At 40.3% G+C, this 11,211-nt stretch overlaps 1 protein-coding gene across 6 annotated transcripts in view; it reads right to left on the bottom strand.

Annotated features, from left to right (window-relative positions):
* Positions 1-610: 610 nt before the first annotated feature.
* LOC111569943 (nuclear receptor coactivator 7) overlaps positions 611-11,211 on the bottom strand; it is a 29,424-nt gene continuing 18,823 nt past the window's right edge. For 4 of the 6 annotated variants that reach the window (XM_023272415.3, XM_035949111.2, XM_023272416.3 and 1 more), the window contains 10 exons: positions 10,840-11,024; positions 10,192-10,346; positions 8,454-9,059; positions 7,453-7,624; positions 6,079-6,226; positions 5,165-5,290; positions 4,880-5,032; positions 4,181-4,276; positions 4,021-4,094; positions 611-2,184 (listed from right to left, as the gene is read on the bottom strand). In XM_023272415.3, coding sequence (XP_023128183.2) covers positions 2,049-2,184; positions 4,021-4,094; positions 4,181-4,276; positions 4,880-5,032; positions 5,165-5,290; positions 6,079-6,226; positions 7,453-7,624; positions 8,454-9,059; positions 10,192-10,346; positions 10,840-11,024 — 1,851 coding nt within the window. In that variant the 3' untranslated portion in view covers positions 611-2,048. Of the gene's footprint in view, positions 2,185-4,020; positions 4,095-4,180; positions 4,277-4,879; positions 5,033-5,164; positions 5,291-6,078; positions 6,227-7,452; positions 7,625-8,453; positions 9,063-10,191; positions 10,347-10,839; positions 11,025-11,211 lie in introns of all 6 variants that reach the window. The other 2 variants (XM_055016160.1, XM_023272417.3) reach the window with 2 other exon arrangements.

Below are 11,211 nucleotides of genomic sequence, written 5' to 3'. Positions count from 1 at the left end.
ACTTTAGTTTCTGATTCTTTTGTTCAGACATTAGGTGAATGGATAGATGTTATTTACCTTGCTTGACAGTTTCGGCGAACACTCCCTCAGAAGCGTCTCACTGACAGCGTGACGTGTCAGCCGGCAGATTTTGACAGCTGGCATTTGCGGCCCAGTAGAGTCGCCAGATGCGCCGGACCAACCACGCCCACGCCGTAATGGCATGTCGTGGTGAGCCCAACGGACTGACCACCCCACTAGGCAGAAATTTTTTTTTTCCATTTTTTTCTACCAAAAAATGATTAAAAAATTCTCAAAAATTTTGAAAATGTGGACATCAGAAGTTCACTGTGAAAATATTTTTTTCCCACATTTTCAAACTTTAAAGGGGGTCGATTTGACCCGCAGGACGACACGAGGGTTAAGGGAAAATTCAATAAAAACAGTTAAACAAGAAACCCCTGGTGTCTTCACTGTAATTTTTACACTTTACAAAGTCGTCCCTTGGACCAGATTGGACCCTCTGAAGGGCCGGTTTTGGCCCACGGGCCGCATGTTTGACACCCCTGCTCTATTGCATCGGGGCGTCTCGCTGAAAACGAAGCGATGAACAACGCCAGCCGTCATCATGTATGTATATATATTTAACATTTATTTAGGTTTTAAATGCGATAACAATACAATAAATAGATTCTTAGTGACATCACAGAACACAGCAGTTTTGGATTCACAAGAAATAATACTTGGGGGAGCATTCACAGTTACAACAGCTGGAGACAACGAAGCTCATTTTCACATGAAGCGACAACTGGCATTAGTGATAGTATGGCAGGTATCATTAACAGTGGTGTCAGACGTTTGCAGTGCGGCACATTCATGCACTACGAGCCTGTAGGCGACACAAACGAACACTTGCTTTCCGTGTTAGTAGATCTGAATGTTTAGTTAGTGGCATTTCAGAGTGCAAAAACAGATGATCCCTTTTCCATCCATGTTTAAATAGAGGTCGACCTGCGCTTCAACAACATTCAGTTTTACATTGAATAAATGCTTCATTACAAAGTGCCCCGACACAGTTTGGACAGTCGATTGGTTCTGTAGTGCAAAGTGACATCATGTTAAACGTCTACTGGCTGTAAGTCTTTAACAACAACGACCACGAATTAAAACAAAGAAAATGTCAGATAAAATGTTTGGGATATGGATTTAACACTGACACTAGCAACATTCCCATAAAAAAAAAAAAAAAATTGTAAAAAAACCAACTTGTAAAAATAAACTGTAAAAATAAAAATCTAAAAATATTTTAGGAAAATGTGAGGAGTTTAGGACAGACATGAAATCAAGAGGAACATATTTGGTCACTGCAGATGTTTCCTGGTTGTTTGGATCGTACTGGGAATGGAAACGTGTGGCGGTGAGAAAATGCAGTGGTATGCATTCACTTCATCTAAAACTCAGAGAACAACACAGCTTTGGGGGAGGGAAGTGCTTCAGGGGGGAAGTGAAGACCTCCGTTGTAAACAATTGCCTACGTTGAAAGTTTAATTTGACGGTGGAGACTAAAACCATCTCTGGCCTTTTCCACTTTCTTTGCGATGTTAAAAAAAATCTTTTCAAACTTCTTCAGGTCATAAATCTGTACATTCTCAAAACATACAAATTACATCAAGCATTATTTTCCCGTCCTTATTCTCCGATACAGACTTCGTTTTCAGCTCTTTTTGGGATTTCGAAAGCAGTCTTCTTCCTCCTCCTCATGAGCTCGTGGTGGTAAGGCAGTCTGCATGCTAGGGAAGCTGTCGTCTGATGTCTAAGGCAGCCAATGAACTGAGAGGAAACACTTTTTTTTTTCCATCTTTGAATGGTTAACCTTCCCAAATCCACCTCAAGTCGGCCGACGGATCCTCACGTCTCGGCTCCGTCAACAAGAAGAAAATCCACAAGCTGCTTCCGTGTCACAGAACGTTTTAGTGCCATTTGTGGGTAGCTAGCCTCCAAGTGGTGCATAATAGACTTGGGGGTGGTTTAAGGTTAAGGGAAAGTGAACGCAGCTCCAGCAGACGGGGCTACTCGAAGGTCCAGACCTCCACACTGTGGATGTTGAAGTCCTGCTGCGAGGACAGCGGCTGGTTGTTGAAGGTGGCGCATTTGGTGGTGGTGCCTCGGTACAGCTCAGCGTCCAGCCACAGACCCAGCTGCCCTCTGCAGAGGAGGGAGCAGAGACAGGAGGGGAAAACATGGTGGTTTAGTGGCCAGCATTTAGCTGTCAGCTGTCAGACATTCAGTTCAATTCAAAAAAACTTTATTTGTCCCAACAAACAAAAAAGTTGATAAAAAAAGTTATAAAGCGACAAAAAAATTGACAACGCAAGCGATACAAAAAAGACACAAAACAACAAAAAATAGACAAACAACACAAGCGAGACAAAAAGGAAACACAAAACGACAAAAACACGACACAAATGACAAGTCAGACAAATCTTCTCTTTTATTATGAAAACAGTTACGTGAAAAGTATTTCTGAAAACATTTGAGGTCAGAAACAAGCTGCTGAATCTCTTCTCATTTTAGTTCAACAACAGCTAGTTTAGATGTTTTACGAAAGTTCCGTGAGTCCTTGGACCTCCGCTACCGCAGCGAATTTGTATAAATTAGAAGTCAAACTACTTAATGCAAATGAGCTCCAGGGCGACGCACCACAACGCAAGCAGCATGTGTTTCACATAGACAATGAATGGGATGAGAGAAACTGATGGATCCTGTGGACACTGATCTTTAATCTACTTTAACAACAGCTTATCAAAGTGTCTAAATAACTGTCAATCCAGTTTATTTCTGATTTCTCAAACAGTGAAGCTGAAAGCTGGTAAACTGCTCACTAGTCTGAGGTGAAATGAGGAACACAGCTGCTGCTAGATCCACATAAATCCTTTCACTATGTGGTAGATAATGTACTAATACAATGTATAAATATAAATACTGCTGCTTCAAGCATAAATGTGTCTCTCTTTGGAGAACCTCATTTTGTCGTCTGATGTCTAAGGCAGCTGATGACAACAAACTAATCTGCTATTTGTGACCTGCTGTCATATCCTGGCCTGGACTGAGCCCCTCCAGGACAGAGAGAGTTTGTAATTATGAGAATTTAATGAAGTTACCAGCGCTGTAAATGCATAATTATCTCTATGGAAACGCACATATGGGTCCTACAGATATTTATTAAACTGAGATGAAACAGTCTGCTGGGATGTCAGCTCGTTATTGTCTTGATTAACGTCTTTCCTGGTGGATATCATTAATCTGCCAGCGTCTGTCTTTATTGAGGTAAAATTAACCATTATTCACATTTTATTTTTTTGCCAAATAGATTTGAAATTGTAGAGCAAAGTGAGTGAGGAAGAGTCTAAATTGTACTATTTTTGGATGAATTTTGGTGCCGTCCGTTAAGGTGACGGTTCAGATCAGACTTGTGCCATGTTGAAAGTGACCTAGCAACTTTTCCAGCGCAGCTTCTACAAGAACAGAACCGAGTTGTGCATTCAGACATGAAACCGACACTTTCAGCTGCTGTGAGATTAACCCTTTAAATCCCACGGGAGTGGCACCGCTCCCATTTTACAAGTATTATAAAATTTAACTTTTTGTAAATATTTATTATAGTTCAGATTTTACATTTTTGTTGTCTAATATTTTGTTCATGTTCAACTCCAACTCCTAATTCAGTAAAATCCAAGTCGGTTTTTTGTTTTTTTCCACTTTAAACTATTGTTACGTTGTCTAAACACATAGTTTATGTCAGATATTGCCAGATATTGAAAGCTTAGGCTGCTCTGAAAAAAAGGGTAAAAGCAATCACTCATAGTATGATTTCTGACGATTTTAGAGATATATATTTTTTTAGAAATAAAAAAAATCCAGGCGGCCTGTATGAGCCTTGGGTGTTAAAGGGTTAACAGAAATGGGTTCATGCCTGAAAGGGGCTTGAGGCTCGATAGCAGCATGTTAAACGAGGAAGTGATTTCCAGCAAGTCTACTCACCCTCCTCCTCCCATCTGCAGAGAGTCAGTATTGCCTTTCACAAAGTAAGAATTCTCTCCGGTCCAGCGGTACACCTGAAAACACGCAGCACGTTAAGTTTGATGTTGACACTTCAGAAGAAAAGTCAAACACTGAAAACTGAGTTATTCGAGGGTTAAACCTTGATTTCAGGGCAGAAGCTGTAGAGGAACGTCTCTCCAGTGCCGTAGCAGTGTTCACTCACTCTGAAGGGATGAGTCGAAAACGCTCCGAATATCTGCAATTAAAGTCAGATTATTAATTTTCTTTGAACATATGACCATAAACGGGTTTTCTTCTGGTAGTTAAAACCTTCTCAAACATCTTTATTCATAGAGGGGTTTTCAAATTATCTAGATGGTAGCTTGTTTTAACTTCAGTGTTTTTCTACCACAAGGTGTCGCCAAAGTCACACATACATTTCTTTTAAACTGCACATGGTCAGAACTGAAGGGAAAAAACATGGAGAATATTTTGAAGTTAAAAAAGTGTATGGAATGAACAACATAAAATGAAAATTGGATAAAGAAATCTCATTGATGTTGGGTTTTATAAAGAAGAAAAGGAAAAACGGGTGGTAAGTGTTTGTCTGGTTCTTTCACTTTATTATTCCATTTCATTATCCTTCCAAAAACAAAACTAAGAACAGAGAAAGAAAACAAAATCATCTTCAGAAGAAGTAAAAGTTTTTTGCCTTTTCCTTGTTGTCTTGACCACATCTACATGTCTAAATGCACTGAGTTGAGGATATGTGATTGGCTGATTAGCTATTTGTGTCAAGAAGCAGTTGAACAGGTGTACCTAATAAAGCGGCCGGTGAGTGTATTTAGACTGTATCTACCTGGTTGTCCATGTCTTTGATGACCAGCAGCACAGGACTGTCCACTTCTGCCAGGCTCCTATACAGAGTCTTCAGACTGGTCCCATGTTTCACGGTGCTGTAGGCTAATCTCCAGTGGTAACCCTGAACACGGGCTGGCAGGCGGCAGGCCAGCTGCAGAACAAACAGACCGTGAAACACTGCACTGACCTGAATATGAAACTACTGTTCTCCAAGTTTGAATCACGTCCTCCTCAGCAAGTGCTTTGACTTCTCCTGCTGCCTGTAGGCACATCTGATAGCTACCTTCTCGATGTGAGTGTCCTGCAGCAGATCACTGGTGTCACTCAGCACGGGCAGCGCGTCCACAGACAAGTCTCCGTCGCAGCTGCCGAAACTCTGCCGACGCTTTGCCTCATCGATGGTGATGATCTGGAGCACAACAAGGACATAAATGATTAGAAGAGAAGACAATGATACAAAACTTCACAATACTCCTGTACTATACTATATATGTATAATACTCCTGTACTATACTACATATGTATAATACTCCTGTACTATACTATATATGTATAATACTCCTGTACTATATGTGTATAATACTCCTGTACTATACTATATGTGTATAATACATCGCAGATGTCCGCCCGTGTTCCACCAGGATGGTTTTTTCTGTTGCACAATGCGCTCACGTCAGCTTTTGATGCCGCAAGCCAAGCGCGGTATCCGATTACTCGACTAATCGGCAGAATAATCTATAGAATACTCGATTACTAAAATAATTGATAGCTGCAGCCATAGTAAATAATCATGGAATACATGTAATTGGACTTTTTGAGATGTATGGCACACGGTAAAGTGAAAAATGGAAACCTTTTCTGCAATATGTAGGAGTAAACCTGTCTGCTATACTAACAGGAGCTGTTGCGAAAGCTATGCTAGTGATGGTTATATTTTGACAAAATCAGTGAAAGGATGAAACGTATGTGAATATTAAAAATGTTGTTATCTTGACCAGCTTTGTATGTTCTGTATATCAATGTTTGATTTCTTTAAACTAAGGAGAAAAAACAAGATATCTACAAAGGTGCATTTGAAAAGAGCCAAGGCCAAATTGCAAAAACATAATAAGCAAAGTACTGTGTATAACATCACTACAGTGTTTATGTTGAGACGTTACATTAAAAACAGTGGATAGGAGTTTCTTCTGAGCTCACCTCCCAGCTGCATGACGCAGGGTCGCTGAAGAAGTTATCGATCATGTCCAGCTCATCCTTCTCCACCACTACGAAGCCCTGCTCTCGAGCCTCCTTCCCGTAGACGTCAGGAGACCACTGGACAAAAAACGCATACAGATCGTCCACCCTGGAGAACACAGAGGGGATTAGTACGCTGCTGACTCACACTCACACTTCACTACTTTAGGAACAAAACACCAGAGAACTGAAGGGAACAGAGAGAATCTTTAGATTTTCAACTTTCCGACAGTCCTTGAACTACTCATCTGTGATGCATCATTCCATTTAAATAAAGACCTAAGCTTAAAATTGTTTGTATTTCATCAAAATTCTAAACTTATTTAAAAAATATAATTTTATCTAACCAGATTCTGTGAAAAAATTGAAAACTGACCAACTTGATGCAACAGGGAATTCATTAACTGTGGAAAACCTGTCACAGACTTTTCGGCTGCACTGCCGACTGTGTTTACACAAACTAAGTATGTAGTGAAACAAATTAAAAATGTAAGTAGTAAAATATTCAGAGAAGAGTCACCATTTTCTCCCCCAGTACTGGTTGCTCCTATGGACACTTGGAAAAAAGTTGTACATGTTGATCCCAATGCTGTTTATTACTCCGTCAAGGAAAACGGCGGAGTTATGTACGATCGGCGTTGGTTTGTCTGTCTGTCTGTCTGTTAGCAACATTACTCAAAGATGGCCTGACAGACTTCAATGGATCCACGGATTTGTTAAAGATTTCTGTATCATTGCAAGATAGCGGCACGGCGTCACTGTAACTATGACAACAATGAACACTACGTCAGCTGTCTACTGATGATCACATGATTGTGATCCTACTATAAATCAACCACTGTGGGCTTATCAGAACTTATCCATCGGAAATGATACAAGGAACAATTGATTAAATTGTGGGGGTGTTTCTGAGTCCCATCAATTCCCGCCACCCGCTATATATTTAGGTCACGCAATTCAGTATCATACATAACATACACATGCATAAAACACGCCTGTGCTCAGCGCAAGGTCATTTTGTTTGTGGGTGCATCGATACTATGTGGACACATTCTATGTTGCTGTGATTTCTGATCATCAAAAACTAACAATAACATTTCTGACCATGCCATATGGGGGAACGAACAGCCTTGGTGGAGTACTGCGCTCTTGCAATGCTTCTCTAGTTTTGTATTTTTGTATATAATCAAACAGATTTAATCTTTGTTCTTTCCTTTTTTTTAGTATTTAAAGTGAGGTAAAAACATCAGACTCAGAGGATTCAACTGCAGCCTCTAATAAACCATATGTGTGTACTTGAATGTGTGTTTATTAGTGAGCCTGACGTCGTCGTACCTTTCCTGCGGCACGGCAAACCAATACTCCGGCTGCTTCCCTCGGCCCCCAAACGAGTGGGCAGGACTGGAGGTCATGCCGGTGGCAAAGGACTTCCTCATTGGCTTTCCAACTTTGAAGCAGAGGAACATGGGCGGGTTTTTGCTCTTCTCCTCCGATGAGAACAGCATGTCTGCACAGGATGGAATTAAATACAGCAGAGTTAGTTCACAGCACAATTACATTTTAGCCACTTCAGTGCTGTCTGTAAGTCTGAAATTTAACATCACACACTTTGAAGTTTCAAAGAGTCAACAGCGATTAACATCATCATCATTATAATGATTATAATAATAATAGTTTATTTATATAGCACTCTTCAGGATAGCATTCATGAGGTGCTTCGACAGTCAAAACATGCAAACACAGAGACAATCAAGCAAGAGAGCAGTCAAATATAACTAGTAAAAATGATAGAGTTAAATGAATAATTAGCTAGATTAGGACGCTCATCAAACAAAGGAACTAGGCAGTTTAAAAACTGAAGAATAACATTGAAGATTAAAAGTTAGAAATAAAAAATCCAAAAATCTGAGAATTAAAGAATTAAAGATTACATCACACCAAAGAACTAGGCAGCTAAAATTAAAATAAAGCAAAGAGAGAACACAGAAAATAAGCAGGTAACTTGTACAAAAATACAAAATGGAACACTAGAACTAATAAAAGCTAAAAGTAAAGTTCACATAAAAGCAAGTCAAGTTTAACATAAAATTTAATGGTAGCATCACTAATTGTGACATTCTTCTCTTCTGATTCATTTTTTGTTCTTTTTTATTCATTCTTCATTCTTGTATATATTGTACATGTTATTATTCTTATAATTATTTTCATTACTGTACATATGGCTTAGTGCTGATCTGAAAGATATTTGTTGCTGTAACACTGGGATTTTCCCCTGACATGGGGAGTAATAAAGGATTATCTTCTCTTGTATTTAGTATTTATTTTAGAATTTGTACCTTCTATTGGAGCCTGCATCCTCTCCAGCAGCCAGGACTTCATCTCTGCCTCATAGTTCTTCTTCTGTCTCTCCTCCTCACTGAGTTCTTCCTCCTCCATCGGTCTGTCTGGGCTTTCTTTCTTCGGACTACACTTCCCTTTAAACTCTGCAGCCTCCTTCAGACTCCACTTCCTGTTTTGGTCCTCTGGCGTAAAAACTATTTTATCATCTACACTATTTAGCAGCTCATCGGTTCCTTTAGATTGGATATCTTTGGTCTCGGTTGCTTCTTGGCTTGCAGGTTTATCCTGTAAGTTACCCTGTTTTTCAGTCTCTGAGGAAGATCGTATCGACTCTCCGTCCTCGATGGAGCTGTTCTGAGCTACACCTTCATCCTCCTCATCGTCCAGCTTCCCCTTGGGTTTGCTCAGCATTAACTTGTCCTGAAAGTCTCCCCGGCCCAGACAGCTCGGTCCGAGGACTTCGTGTTGGTCCCTGCTGACGGTGCTGGGTGTTTTAGAGGACGACCCCTCCGCCTCCTCTGTGCTGCCGTTGACGGTCGGCTCCAGCTCGGTGAATCCTTCATCTGATGGAGACTTCTCTGTGGGATCGTCCTCCGTACTCACTGGTATGAAGAACAGATTTCATTTAAGCGGAGTGCAATTGGTAATTAAAATGTCAGGAAACAGGAAAAAAATGCCACAATCACAACAATCCTACTGACTAAGTAACTGTCAGTAAATCAATACTGATAGTTACAGCCACGTAATAATAAATAACTTAAAAACTTGAGAAGTAAAATAACAGAGAATCTAAATATTTGGTTGTAGGCTTAAGTTTGAAAATTGTCATTCATAATTCATTCATTAACTGGCTGGCTGTTTCATATGGCCGTGGGTAGGAAACCAAATAAAAGTTAAAAGACAAAGGCTGCATTCCAAATCACATACTTTTAGGAATTTATGACAGCGGCTCTCACAAAATAGAAGCTGTTTCATGCAGCACAAATACAACTGGAACAAAGTTTGGAGTCACTTAGAAATGTCCTTATTTTTGAAAGAAAAGCATTTTTTTTCAATGAAGATACCATTAAATGAACCAGAAATCCAGTCTAGACATTGTTAATGTGGTAAATGACTATTGTAGCTGGAAATGGCTGATTTTTAATGGAATATCTCCATAGAGGTACAGAGGAACATTTCCAGCAACCATCACTCCTGTGTTCTAATGCTACATTGTGTTAGCTAATGGTGTTGAAAGGCTCATTGATGATTAGAAAACCCTTGTGCAGTTATGTTAGAACATGGATAAAAGTGGGAGTTTTCATGGAAAACATGAAATTGTCTGGGTGACCCCAAACTTTTGAATGGTAGTGTATGTTGTCATAATAAGGGGATGTGGAAAACACCCATAGATGCTTCTGGTTTCAACTGATGTACTTCTGACTGTAGGTGCTGGGTGGCAGCAGAGTGCACTGAATCCTGAAGAAAGGCTTTTTGTACTGACTAGACTGCAAAAAAAAAAATAAAAACAACAACAACAAAAAACCCTCTTACGTCTGCACTGCCTGTAGACACCACGGTCCTATTATCACACTTGAACTTGTTTTATGGCTCTTATCCAGGTTGTTTTCTCCTGACTAGATCCTTTCTTGTGTTGTATCTACTCTCAGATGTATGTCGTTTTGGATAAAAGCGTCTGCTGAATGAAACTGTAGAATTGTAAATAATAACCATCAGCATTCAACGGCATCCTACCAGTTTCAGAAAGGGTTGATTCAATGTCATCCAAAACTATGGGCCGTTTGGGATCCAAAGCTTCGTAGCGGCTGAATGGGTTTAACTCCCGCTCTGACGGCAGCTGCTCCCACTCGCCAGGCCTGTAGACAGGACACAGATCCTGGGGTAGGTCTCTGTGAGGGCACGGGGGCATCACACAAACCGCAAACGTGGATGGGGAAAAAAGAACAGAACAGAAAAAAAAAGAAAAATGTCCAACAGAAATTAAAATGACACGCAACTTAAAAACAAGACAACAAAATGTCATGTGAAACAGCAACTTAATCTCAAATGAAACAAACAAAAAATGAAGATATGGAGAAATGAAAAAGCTCAAAATGAAAGAGTGAGAAAATCACAACTGATTTTACATCAATTCTGACCATTTTTGATTAACAGCTGTGTGGACGACATTCAGCGGAAGTGACAAACTAAGGAATGTGGTTAGATTCACATGAAAATTTAAAGCGGCTGCAAGAAATCAGTACAAACTTCTTTTTTCTTGGTAAGACAAGTGGAATGGAAACTGTAAATGAGGAACAAGAAAGGAGGAATAAGTGTTGAGGTCTTGAAGAACGGTTAGACAGGAGGAAAAATGTGGAAAGCGGCGTGGTTGGGAGCTCTTACGATGGCAGAGCGTCTTCGAGCTTCATGCGCGACACGTCGTCGTACAGCGCCACGGAGACGACCTCCTCCATGGGGCAGATGAGGCCGTACTCCTCACAGCCGTGTTCGATCACCAGGGGGTCCGACTTGTGGGGGTCAAACATGATGTTGTTGGGGGTCACGATTAACACGCCTCCAACCACCCCCTGCAACAAAAACATAACACTCAGTCCCGCTGATGGTGACAATTATCTAGGACATAAGATATTACATTTGAGTGGTATCTGATAATAATGAATACTGGAATTTCCCTCCGGATTGATAAGGTATGTATCTATCTATCTATCTATCTATGTATCTATCTATCTATCTATCTGTCTGTCTATCTAGCTG

Source organism: Amphiprion ocellaris, chromosome 12 (genome assembly GCF_022539595.1).
Source record: "Amphiprion ocellaris isolate individual 3 ecotype Okinawa chromosome 12, ASM2253959v1, whole genome shotgun sequence".
In the NCBI taxonomy this organism is placed as follows: Eukaryota; Metazoa; Chordata; class Actinopteri; family Pomacentridae; genus Amphiprion; species Amphiprion ocellaris.
This window is presented reverse-complemented; position numbering and strand designations above follow the sequence as displayed.